Source organism: Engraulis encrasicolus, chromosome 22, assembly GCF_034702125.1.
Source record: "Engraulis encrasicolus isolate BLACKSEA-1 chromosome 22, IST_EnEncr_1.0, whole genome shotgun sequence".
NCBI classification, from domain to species: domain Eukaryota; kingdom Metazoa; phylum Chordata; class Actinopteri; order Clupeiformes; family Engraulidae; genus Engraulis; species Engraulis encrasicolus.
Genome location: NC_085878.1, coordinates 46,318,618 through 46,332,321, shown reverse-complemented (window position 1 = coordinate 46,332,321; position 13,704 = coordinate 46,318,618). Strand labels below are relative to the sequence as shown.

Here is a 13,704-nt window from a genome sequence, read left to right as displayed (position 1 = left end):
GTGTGTGTGTGTAGAGGTCACTGTCAGTCTTGACTGTAAATGACCCCCACCTGTCGTCGAGCCTTGTCCATAATCTCAGCTAGGAGGGTAGAGTCTGCCAGCGTCATGCGTGGACTCTCCTTCATCCCTGCAGAGTGAGAGGACATTACAGTAACCAGAAGGGGGGGGGAAGGGGTACTTACTATCTTACTATCTTACAAAATGCACCTCTGCTGTGTCATTTTGCCACTCTCCTTCTCAGAGTGTACAATATTAGTAAACATTTTTAAGAAAGGCAGATATCATTCATCGCATGATGCTAGGAGTTAGGGCATATGGACTTTTTGACACTAAAGGCCATCACTTCATCCACAGCTGAGAGACCTCAACAGAAGCATTTTGACCAGGACTTTCAAGATGTCAATGGGACAACCCTGGATAAATGAAGCATAAATACATACAAATAAAAATTGGAATTCTAGACAGTATGTGAAGCATTAGTATCGGACCTTGCTTACTTAAGGACACACAGCTCCACCTGCTGGTCATATGCCTAAATCACTTCAAGTGCAGCAACAAATGCACAAGCACCGTAACAAAATTCTTTGCTAAAGGAAAAGCAAATACTACGGCCTTGTGTAAGTTATAAGGTATTTCATCATGCCCATGTCTATATAAAAATTATAAAATGATAAATGGCAAATGATAAAAATAATTTAAAAAAATGAAATAAACAGAAATTGAAAACGCCCAGTCATTACTCTCAAAGGAGGCTGCACACAAGTCTGCATCGGGTTTTGTGATGACAAAAAATTGGGACCATCATAACAGCAATAAATTGATACTTTTAGACTCATTTTGACAATATTGTTTGAGATTGAACATGCCTGCAACTTCAGTAAGGAGACCCACCTTTGAGCAGACACTGGCGCACCTCCTCTGCCTCGTAGCGCATGCCTGTGCCGTGGGTGTAGTTGAGGGGCAGGTAGGGCTCTGGCAGCGGGTACTGTGTCTCTTTACCATTCACCACCAGGGACGTAGGGCACCACATGTTCTCAGGGACCTGCAGCGCCATGGCACAGATCAGATCAAGTGTAGTGGAAAGTGCGCACATCCAGCAAAAAAGCATCAACAGGTGCCAAATCAAAAAAACTGTCACATGTAGGAGGGGGAAAGGATCTGCACACTGCTTGCAAAAGACTTAATTTATTGGGAGCAACGTTTCGATCATAGATCTTCTTCAGGCATCTTCCACAATGCATGACATTGCCTTTCACTGCTGTTCACACTGATGGTCAGTAGTGACTGATGTGTAATCACCTGTGTGTGTGTGTGTGTGTGTGTGTGTGTGTGTGTGTGTGTGTGTGTGTGTGTGTGTGTGTGTGTATCTTTTGCACTAACAAAAGTTTTTTTTAATGTATACCGTTTGAAAACAGCATATCCCTTTAATGTCTGCACTAAGGTGGGTGTTTTCAATCTCATTGTGAACACGCTAAATTGTAAATGTGTGTACAGTGACAGTAAAAGACATTCTATTCTATTCTTTTCTATTCTATTATGTAATCTAGCCGGGGCCTAACTAACAATGTTGTCTGTGGCGGTACATTGAATGAAGAGAATACATTGATTACATTTGATGTGACAGTCAGGCAAGCACCCCCGATCACCACCTCAGAGGCTACCAGGGGGGTTTGTGTGAATGCATGGATTGGTACAGCATTATACTGTGGGCCTAACTAGGGGTTAGCATGGGTAAAGACAAGGTAACCAAAATGTAGAGTACCGTATGTTATTCTAGTCAATTATTTTCAAAATGCACTGCATGCTTTCTGTTGGAGCTATAATCTTTCCTTTTGAGAAATGCTAAAGTTAATGGTTAATTTGTTTATTGTTTTTATGATTAATTATAAGTGTTTTAGTAATGTGGTAATTTTAATAATAAATGATAATTCTAGTTACTGTTGAGTTAATTGCTTTACTTTATAGCTTTAGTCATTTTCTTTGATTTATTTACCGATATATCATTTGAACACTTGGGTGCGATAGTGGGCACAGGTACACCTGTATATAGGTAGGAAGTAGGTGGTGATCTGGGTGATGGGCATATGGTTTTTTACCAGAGCGAGAGATGCCATGTGTTTGCTCAACTGGAATAAAAAATAAACCACCATCAACTCAAGAACTTTGCCTGGAAATTGGACTTTGTCTTGCCTGCGTACATTACCTGCCCATGGTGCCTGAAGTGTTCCGTTTGATTTAAGTTTAATTTGATTTTGTTTGACAAACAGCCACTACACGTTCTATTCATAAATTCGATTTTTCATTAATGTTTACAAAGTACTGTAATAAACTTATATTGCTAGCCTGACCAAAGTACAGCAAGTGCCAAAGTGCAACCAAATATTGCCTATGACTGGTGATTTAAAATGGAGGACATGGGGAAGATCCACTTCTTCATGTATGAAATGTGTACATTTCCACGTCATGATGAATATTGGAAATAAACATCTAAAAAGGTACATACAGTACATACTCAACATTTACCTCGTAAAGCACGAAAAACACAACTCACAAGATTGTCCGTGGACCACCACACATTGACAATCACTGTCATCTATGACACCTACAATGAGTTTCAAAAAGGAGGGAGGCCAAGGCCCTCTTCTTATCCAAAAATTACGAGAAGCCTTTATTTAAATGTGGCTATTTTTAAGTTGAAAACATGATCAGAACAGACACCCACGCGTAGCGCTGCAGAGCCTTATTCAGGGTAAGAGATAGTTTGTTAAGATGATTTGTTGGCTGGAGTTTCGTGTTCCACCCGCTAGCAAACTTAGGCCCGGGATATGCTTGCTGTGTGACTTCACTTATGTATGCTGGTGTTGTAGTGCTCCAGACCAGTGTGAGTCTTGAGACTCCATATCCATATCTGCTATGGACCTACCTTGATGGTGCCTTTAGTTCCGGATATAACAGCACCGTTGGGGAGATCTGCCGCGGTGGTACACCTGCAAACGGCCATCCTGCCCCGCGAGAACTTCAGAGTTACTACCATTGCCTCGTCCACACCTGCATAAAACAAACACACACACACACACACACACACACACACACACACACACACACACACACACACACACACACACACACACTGTAACTCAATCAGGGTAACTCACAAAATGACATACCTGTAATTAATTGGTAGCAGCCTGATGCCAAGTCCTAATGCAAGGTAATCACTGTGCTTTTATTGGGGTAAAGAAGACAGTTGTTGGCAAGAAATCCTTCTGACAAGAAAGTTGATGAAGATGAAGATGTAGATAGATGATGATGATGAGGAGGAGGAGGATTATGAATCAGTCCCACAAACACACACCATCCTGACGTGACCAAGAAAAGCGGCTACTGTTAGTCTAAAATATATACAGTATATATATATATATATATATATTTATATATATATATTTTTGGGGGCTTTTATGCCTTTATTTGATAGGACAGTCGAAGATGGTGACAGGAAGCGAATGGGACAGAGAGACAGGGGAGGATCGGGAAATGACCCTGGCCGGACTCGAACCGGGGTCCCCGTGAGTGGGCATGCAAGCCCAAATGTGGGGGGCTTAGCGCGCTGCACCACAGCGCCCCCTACAGTATATATTTTTTAAAGAATCCTTTAAAACAGTGTTTCTCAACTGGTGGGTCGCGAGCCAAAAGTGGGTCGCGGAGGGGTCATGGGTGGGTCACGAAGCCTTGGTGTAAAAAAAAACTTGCTTCTAAAAAAAAAAATCCAACTTTTCCTACAACAATTTACAACTTTTATTTTGATAGGGTAGTGAACTCTGTGTCATCTGTCGTCATAGATACAATCTGAATGTTTCTGTGAGATAGCGTGCAACCAGTCATTCGAGTCTTGGTTACATTTTGAGAATTGCATTGAATTGACTTGAACGCTAAAATTGGGTCGCGACCGAATGAGAGTGGAAAATGGTGGGTCCCAAGACCGTTCCAGTTGAGAACCACTGCTTTAAAAGAAGTGCAGCCATCATTTTGTGACTCATCCTAAAACAATGTCATAAACAGCAGCAAATAATAGTATTCTTCCCATCCTTCATTCTGATCCTTCCCATCCTCAGTCCTTGACTCTGGGGGTGGTGTATGAACAATCCTGATATCTTTATGGTTTCTGTTTCATTACACACTAATCTGGCCAAGAAGGTGATCATGATGGTGATGATGGTGATGATCCAACAGAGTTCTAGTTTCCTCACCGGTGTCCAGACAGACCCCAGTGGCTTGAATGCACTCCGGCTTCTCCCCGTTGAAGACCATGAGTATGAACTGCAGGCAGTAGATGCCTATGTCCAGCAGGGCTCCCCCACCCAGCTCCTTCTCCACGGAGCGGGGACGTGTGATGGGTACCCCGAAGTCAGCCTGCACCATCTTCACCTCCCCCAGCTCGCCCTGGGCTAGCAGCCGGCTGATCTCCCGCGAGACGGGGAAATACCGCGTCCACACAGCCTGTAGGGTTCACATCAGAACCCAGAGGAGACACAGAGCATATCGGTACAGAACATTAAAAGGGTAGGCCTACATGTAGTCAAGCAATACAGAAAGTTTAGTCCATTTAGGGTCGCAGTGCTTAAACTAAATAAAGAGGGAAAGAGTGCAAACTTAAAATCAGGACAAATCATCCTGTAAGACAAATAATAAACTAAAAGGCAGTTTAAAAGGCTGCATACATTATTTTGATCTCTGTATTTAAGTCGTTATTTTTGCTTGGTTTGCATACTGGACTATGACAATAATCATATTGCAGCATGACAAACAAGAAATGTTTTATTTTTTCATATATTATTCATATAAGCACATCCCCTTAGCACATCACCATTATTGTTATTATTGTTATTATTATTATTCATGTAAGCACAAACCCCCTGCTGGTATCTGACCTCCATAAAGAAGACGTTGTTGGCCTTGGCAGCAGCCACCATCTCCTGGACCTCCCTCTGGTTCATGGCCAGGGGCTTCTCACACAGCACATTCTTCTTGGCCTTCAGGAACAGCAGGCTCACAGGCCGGTGTCTGGGGTGGATGGTACCCACATACACCACATCTGCAGTATAGACCAGTCATTAAAAATGCAATGTTAATTCCTTACACAAGAGTACTGGTACTAGGGACGAAGTACACACTAGAAGCTAGATCGACTAAGTGTTGAATTAATACTTCATTGTCCTGTGCAGAAACCATCTCTTATGAGACAGGAGTCGAAAACAGCAGAAACGGAATGATATCGTTGTCGGATTAAGATGATTTCAGTGTGACCTAGTAATTCATGTATTAAAAAGCCATTATGCAATAATAGGCTTTTAAATAATAAAATGGGCAACAATGCATTGAGTTCAAAACATATTGCTTCCCTCTCATTCCAGAAACGTGTGTTACAGGCCTACATTGTCCAAACAACTGTAGCAGGACATGTGAAAAGGCATCGTGTGTAGGCCAACAGTACGCACCAATCTCTGAATCATTCGCCAGTTCATCGTAGCCTCCATAGGCGCGCGGTATGTTGTGCTTCTGCGCAAACTCCTGCGCGCGCTCAAGATTACTGGCGGCGACCGCGACCACCTGTGGCACCAGGGCAAACATACGTAAAATAAACCGCAGAGCATAACACTGCTGCTATTATTCAGGGTCAAAAGAATTGACAGATAGCCTAACCAAAAAGGTAAAAACAACAGCACAGGCCATATAGTTGCATTAGGGCTACTTTCCAAATTAGGTTAGGAACATACACCCAGGTATTTTCAATGTACTTCAATGTGGGGATGTTTTCATTCTTCCATTTTCAAGTTGCTGAAGAAGTCAGTGATCTGAGCAGCAAAAAAAACAATTCTACATCGAATCACACGAGTCCGTGTAGGCTGAAGTTTCGCTTATTTTACTGAGGTGTTTCAAAATGTGCAGACGACAGTTGAAGAAATGTATCGAGACAAATCTGCAGACGGAGTGCCAAGTCTGCTCCGCTGCGAAGCAACTTGTGCGCTCGTCCGTGATCTGAAACCAAACCATTCTGTACACATTAGGCATAACCCACCCCTTTCATTTGCGCTTGAATCGCTCAAATGTAGGCTACTTAGGCCTACACCCAATACAATTGGATTATAGGTTAGTTGGTGATCTGACGTATAACGTGGTTGCCACACATAAGCAGAGTTAATGGAACAGTGTCCGCATTTCCCCGGCCCTTTGTAGTTTACCAGTTGTAGCCTACCTGATGGTCTTTCGAAGGTAGTGATTTTAGGGCGACGGTGAAGTCATGGCTGATTTCCCCGGCTGCACAAATCCCCCACCTCGTTGCCATATTTCCTTCTGAGTGAACTCGCCCTCTGTACCAAAACGGTGGTCTACTTATACGCACGGACGCAACCAAGCATAAAATGCTTTATCATGCTTAGTCTGATAAAGGTGAGGTTGAATGCTTGGCAAACAAGTTGGACAGTTTTTTCCAACGTGATTTCCCAAGACATAAAAAACGCTGCTTCCTACTTGGAGCAGCAATTGAACTGCCTCACATAGGCTAGTGACAATGGGCCCAAAAGGCCTTCGTTTTCGAGATACCCACCGGAGGTAGAACAAAACCCAATAATGTTTTTCCTCATCTCTAAGGTGTCCCACATGAAAATGATTATTGGCCAATGTGATTTTAATGCTAAGCCTAAACATTTTACACATTTCCATATGCACCTCCAAACAAAAAAAGCACCAAAAATATGACTTCTCCGTATGGGAGTAGATATATAAAAAATCATGCAGAAAATTACCAGAAGCTGTGAGAGCTTTGAGGATTGGTATGCATGTGCCCAGGGGCTACCTGCACCAGATAATTTGACCATCTTGATGTATGAAGGAGATATAGGCATTTAATCACACACCTAAAATAGACGGAAAATGAAAAATAGTGATATTACAGAATGTCATCACTTAGGCTACATTGTAATTGCTTTGTCAGGGTATGTCATATGCACACATATGATATCTTGATGGAAAGGTGAGATTGTGCTGAATCCAGCAATACCTCATATGTACAGTTGAGGACGATAGGCCTCCCTCCTGAAATTAGACATTTCTTTTGATTTCTCAGTGAGAATGACCATTATGAACCGTTTCTGTTATTCTGGAAACAAATACACTGATGGCGATAATGTCCAATGAGTTGAATTTGCATTTTTCTATTGTTACAATGAGTTTAAACAAAAAAGGGCAAAAATGACAAGGACAAAATTATTAGCCCCCTGATTGTTAATAGTCAATATGACGCCATTTATGAACCACAACTGACAAGCACATTGATCAGTTGTTACCTAGGTTGTCACATGCCCCACTAGGGATTTTGGCCCATTTCTTCACAAAGTCTTCTAGCTGATCCAAATTGCATGGATGCTGAGCATAGACATTTGCCACAGACTCTCAGTGGGATTGAGGACTGGACTATGAGTAGGCCATTCCAGTATCGTGGTTTTAGTGTCCTTGAAAAACCTCTGAACTAATTTAAATATTTACTTTGGGTTACAATGTTATTAGAGGACCCAGCAATCCAGATCCAGACCCAGACTCGCCGTGTCTGAGGCTGAATGCCCCCACCACTATGTGTAACTGTGGAAACTGCTTAGTCTCATTAGACCAAAGAACCATTGGGCATCTGCCTGATTGTTATTGACCTGGCCTCACCTGGAGTTTTTATTTCAAGAAAGACAGCTGTTAGGGCTTGTCATCATATTGGGCTTTGGGGCCATCATCACAGAAGAACCCTTTTACTAAATGCGGTGTATATCAGAGTGTTGTTGGGCATTGCCTATGAACATTTGAAATGAAAAATGAGTTTTGAAAGTCTCTACTTTCATCTGATGAGATTCAATTGCACCTGCTTTGATGCATGAATTCTGCTTCTGTCAGGTGAAGAAAGTGATAGTCCGTAAAACTTTATAACATGGTTTCCACAATTAAACATGGTGGTGGAAGCATCATTCTGTGGCAGCCTCAGCCACAGGAAACCTTGTTTGGGTGTACGGCACCATACAAATAGAAGATTATGATAGAATGTGGAAGGTGACCATGCAAAAATATGCTCATAGAGGAAGCTAAGATCTTCACTGGATCTTTCAATTCGATAATAACCCAAAACTTTCATCCAAAATTGTTCAAATGTTCTTTAAGGATACTAAAACCATGGTCATGGTATGGTTCAGATCTCAATCATTTAAATAGTCTTTGAGGAGTGCTGAAAATGAATGTCCATCCTCAACATCCATGCAATTTGGACCAGCTTAACTATTTGCAATGAAAAATGGGCCAAAATCCCTGGTAGGGCATGTGCCAACATGGTTAACAACTAATCAAAGTGCCTGATGTCAGTTTTGGTTCATAAATGGCACTCTATTGACTATTGATGATAAGGGGGCTAATACAGCTCCAGGCCTTTTTATTAGAATACCATGAAAAAGTTGATTTATTTCCATAATTCCATCAATAATGTTAAACTGTCATGGATTGTAGATTCATGGCCCAGTTATTTAACTATTCCAATCATTATTTTTTTTCTTTTTATATACGTTGGCCTTCCAGCTCAAAAAACCCATGAATTGGGGAATTCGCATTATTAGAATATTGTTATAAAATCACATTTTTCTTCATCAAAATTCGGGTCACATTAAATCAGTTGAAATTTGGTACTTTCTACATAACATGCAATGGTCAATACTTGGTTAGGACATTCTCTGTCTTCATAATGGCCATGATGCGTTTAACATTAAAGTCAATGGCAAAAACAGTGCATGGGAGTTATGGAAGCCCAGATATCCTTGATGCTTTGCTGTCAGCTGTTCTTGTTTGTTGACCTGGTGCCCCACACTTCCCTCTTCAATATACCCAAAGATTTCCATGCCACGTTTTGGTGTTAACTCACCAGTTTAATTCTAACTTAACAGAAATTAAACCCCATTCATTTTCAATGGGGTTTCATTTCTGGTTATTTAGAATTAAACTGGTGAGTTAGCGCCAAAACGTGGCATGGAAATCTACAGGGTATATTGAAGAGTGAAGTGTGGGGTACCAGGTCAACAAACAAGAACAGCTGACAGCAAAGCATCAAGGATATCTGGGCTTCCATAACTCCCATGCACTGTTTTTGCCATTGACTTCAATGTTAAACGCATCATGGCCATTATGAAGACAGAGAATGTCCTAACCAAGTATTGACCATTGCATGTTATGTAGAAAGTACCAAATTTCAACTGATTTAATGTGACCCGAATTTTGATGAAGAAAAATGTGATTTTATAACAATATTCTAATAATGCGAATTCCCCAATTCATGGGTTTTTTGAGCTGGAAGGCCAACGTATATAAAAAGAAAAAAAAATAATGATGGGAATAGTTAAAAAACTGGGCCATGAATCTACAATCCATGACAGTTTAACATTATTGATGGAATTATGGAAATAAATCAACTTTTTCATGGTATTCTAATAAAAAGGCCTGGAGCTGTAATTTTGTCCTTGCCATTTTTACCATTTTTTGTTTAAACTCATTGTGAAAATGGAAAAATCCAAATTCAACTCATTGGATATTATCTCCATCAGTGTATTTGTTTCCAGAATAACAGAAACAGTTCATAATGGTCATTCTCACTGATAAATCAAGAGAGATGTCTAATTTCAGGAGGGGGGCTAATAATATCGTCCTCAGGATTTGTACAGGAAGGTGTTACATCCTGCTGGGCATTGCTGCCTGTCGCACCTCCTCCGGTGCCCATGGGTCAGCTGCAGGGTCATCAGTCGGGAACCACCGTGTCGGGAACCACCGTGTCAACAACGTTTCGCCCCTTTAATCCCGAAACGTCTCCGGTGGCGGGGCAGTGACAGGGACGTCTCCCTGTCACCCCCTGCAGCTGATAGATGTTATCCCTGCGGCTGTTTTCTGGGGGTTAGTTGTTATTCCCCCAGCTCCTGTCCTTCCTCCGCAGCCAGAGCCAAAAAAAAGCCTTTTTCCGCCTAGTCTGCCAGCTCCTTTGTTGCCTTCTTTAGCCTTCCTCCAGTGACTCCCACATCCTTCAGAAGGCGTATGGTCGACAGCCCCATAAAGCCTCGGCATCCAACTTCGACTGGATATATGGAAGTCTTCCAGCCCGCCTCCCGGCACTCCGCAGCCAGTTCGGTGTACTTGGCCTTTTTCCGTTCAAAGGCTGCCTCAATCCCTTCCTCCGATGGTAGAGTGAGCTCTATAACAGCTCCGCTCATGCCTTTGCAGACCAAGCCACTATGTCTGGCCGGAGAGATGTGTTGGTGATCTCTGTGGGAAAGTGAAGCTTTCTATCCAAGTCAACCGGTAACACTTTACAATAAGGTTACGTGAGTAAGGAAGGAATAATGTCTGAAGTAGTGACTGATTAATAGTGAATAAACATGTGATTCATGTATGCAGAAATGTCTAGTTCATTAGTAGTCGACACATAATGATGAATGACTCACTATGAAGTAAATGTGGTACATCAGGGGTTAGTTAAGGGTGTGATATCCAAATGTTAATAAATCATGTGTTAACATTGCGGAAAAAGATCATACCATATCAGGCACGTGCACTCCAATACGGCAGGGGAGGCACGGCCTCACCAGCCCCAGATGATTATGATGAGATGCAGTAAATGTGAATAATAGTTACAATAACAGCTATTGTTTTTGAGCATCTGCACCATAACTGCCATTTAAGCAGTGTTTAAACTGTTTCACTCGTTTTCAATCTTTTTTTGTGGCCAAAATCGTAATATTTGCCCATTTCATGTCAAATTCCTCCGAATACGCTGAATTTGGGGCAACTCTGAACTTGCCTCACCCCCGGATTGCGCAATCCCTCGTTAACAAGCTTCAGCGCATGCGCCATTTTGCTCGTTCTGTGAATGCAACCTGGTAATATTGTATTACACGTTTTTATACACTTAATAGAAGTATGTATGGTGTGCCCTCATTTCCTGATAATGTTTTACTATTTTCTACGTGTGATTATCATTTCTTTACTCTAAACGCTTTGGCATAACGCCCACTGAAATATACAGTGGTGAGGCCAGCAGTAGTCTGGCCGCAGACTCCTTCTGGCGTTGAGTCTTGCTGGCCAGTTACGTCATAGCGAATCTGAAGTTCACAATACAGTCAGTCGGTGTTGTTGGCTAGCTTGTTCACTTGACTGCTACAAGTGGATTTCATAACGAAACTAAGAGCATTCTCAAAGTTGGATTTCCAAGGGGAAAATATGTGATAAAGAATGGAGGACCGACAGAGCTGAAGGGTTTGCTGCAGGCAGGTGACCGGTTAACTACCCGATCATTTCAAAGTGAGTGGTACAACAACAGAAACTGTTTTCTTTGTTTCCCCTGTGTCTTGTTTGCAACCGGCGAGAATGTGTGGAAGACCATTCGCATGGGATTTCACGACTTAACAATTTACTAAGGACTAAGGAGCCTCACGAAACAAATCCTCGCGGCTACTCATATTCATATTCAATGCCAAATGGCTTTGGACGTTTGGGGCGTCTCGAATAGATGTGGCTTTGGATGAACAGCACCGGCTAAAGTAACGTTAGCATGCGCAACGCCAAAAGTGAAGGAAAAGAGCGGCGCATGGACCTGATGTACGAGTTAAAAAGGTAAGATCAGTGTTTCCTATGTGTGTGAAGCCTGTGTTTGCCTGTGAATCCGCCGTGATTCTGTCTGGTGTGGTCGTGGTAGCTTTTGTGATCTGAACAGGATTCTCATGTGCCCACTGCCCTGTAACTGTTTGTAAAGTTGAGTACAGGGCGTTGAGGTAAATCAAATATACCCGCGTAGCCTACAAGACTCTGATCTAATTCCAAAGTGTAGGCATAACATAAATGACAGTCCCAAAATATTTGGTGACCATATCGAAGCTTGTGTAGTAATCTCTGTTTAAATGTTGACATTCGCTTCCTGCCACACCTTTGTCCCACATCGTTTGCCGTAGCCTTGTACAAGTAGATGTAGGCCTACATTTGCACGAGAATCCAGTGCTTATCACCAAAGCTATCACACCAGTTTGTTCGCCGTGGTGCTCAGCGGTCTATATGACACCATGTTTTGAATCCCGTGTGTGTGTGTGTGTCTTTCATTGAGCATCCGCCGTGATGTGGTTTATGTGAGACCACTGTTTGAATCATGTGTGTGTGAGAGCAGTGGGCTGTGAAGGAGCTTACACTCTTCACTACTCTCCCCTCCTCCTCTCCTCTCCTCTCCTCTCCTCCTCTCCTCCTCTTCTCTCCTCCTCTCCTCTCCCCTATCCTCCTCTCCTCTTCTCTCCTCTCCTCTCCTCTTCTCTCCTCCTCTCCTCTCCTCTCCTCTCCTCTTCTCTCCTCTCCTCTCCTCTCCTCTCCTCTTCTCTCCTCCTCTCCTCTCCTCACCCCTATCCTCCTCTTCTCTCCTCTCTTCTCCTCTCCTCTCCTCTCTTTTCCCATCTCCTCTCCTCTCCTCTCCTCTCCTCCTCTCCTCTCCCCTCTCCTCTCCTCTCCTCACCCCTATCCTCCTCTTCTCTCCTCTCCTCTCCTCTTCTCTCCTCCTCTCCTCTCCTCTCCTCTTCTCTCCTCTCCTCTCCTCTCCTCTCCTCTCCACTACTCTCCTCTCCTCTCCTCTGCTCTGCTCTCCAGCTCTCTCTGCCGTGATGCTTCTGTTTGTCCACATTGCTGCTGTGTCGTTTATGTGAGACCACTGTTTGAATCCTGTGTGTGTGTGTGTGTGTGTGTGTGTGTGTGTGTGTGTGTGTGTGTGTGTGTGTGTGTGTGTGTGTGTGTGTGTGTGTGTGTGTGTGTGTGTGTGTGTGTGAGTGAGAGATCTAATAGCATTTTCTCTACGGAAATGCAGCATGTTTTATTTTGTAGGCCTACCTTATGTTAAGAAAGCTATGACATATGAAACTTATCAGTAGGCCTATTTGGTAAATTTACTAAAATGTACGTATACTGTAGCTGTAGTATTATATATTTGAAAATCTGATATTGGAAAAGTCAGTGCCTCACCAGCCATAAAGTTGACCGCACGTTACTGTACCATATCTTTCCGATCATATATGAATCAGACCTTAGTTAACTGTGCAGTAATAACGGAAACATATGGTCAGTAATTCCGATTGCACCGTTAACTAAGGTCTGATTCATATATGATCGGAAAGATATGGTATGATCTTTTTCCGCAATGTTAACACATGATTTATTAACATTTGGATCTCACACCCTTAATTAACCCCTGATATATCACATTTACTTCATAGTGAATCATTATTATTCCAATCATGAGTCATTCATCATTATGTATTGATTACTAATGCAGTAGACATTACTGCATACATGAATCACATGTTTATTCACTATTAATCAGTCATTACTTCAGACATTATTCCATCATTACTCATGTAACCTTATTGTAAAGTGTTACCAGTCAACCTTCATGCTCCACTCCTGGCCGGGAGTGAAGGGCCTTGTTGTTTCTTTTTGCCTGATGCTTCCAATTCCTCCTTCCGCCATAAAGATGGTAGAGTCCTCTGCAGGCGATGGTATTCTGCTACCCTGTCTGCACTCCTCCAGCACCTCGGCTAGCTTTCTCAGGACCTGGTCATGGCGCCATCTGTAGCGACCCTGAGAGAGCGTGATTTTGCAGCCTGACAGGAT

The 13,704-nt window shown here is 42.6% G+C and overlaps 1 protein-coding gene across 1 annotated transcript in view; it reads right to left on the bottom strand.

Moving 5' to 3' along the window:
• The window catches only part of LOC134438678 (uncharacterized), a 46,108-nt gene continuing 32,404 nt past the window's right edge, over window positions 1-13,704 (bottom strand). The window contains exons 9-15 of the mRNA XM_063188293.1: window positions 6,254-6,422; window positions 5,496-5,607; window positions 4,929-5,092; window positions 4,248-4,497; window positions 2,924-3,048; window positions 892-1,042; window positions 1-127 (exon numbers count right to left, since the gene is read on the bottom strand). Of these exons, the coding sequence (XP_063044363.1) occupies window positions 24-127; window positions 892-1,042; window positions 2,924-3,048; window positions 4,248-4,497; window positions 4,929-5,092; window positions 5,496-5,607; window positions 6,254-6,422 (1,075 nt within the window). The 3' untranslated portion in view covers window positions 1-23. The remainder of the gene's footprint in view (window positions 128-891; window positions 1,043-2,923; window positions 3,049-4,247; window positions 4,498-4,928; window positions 5,093-5,495; window positions 5,608-6,253; window positions 6,423-13,704) is intronic.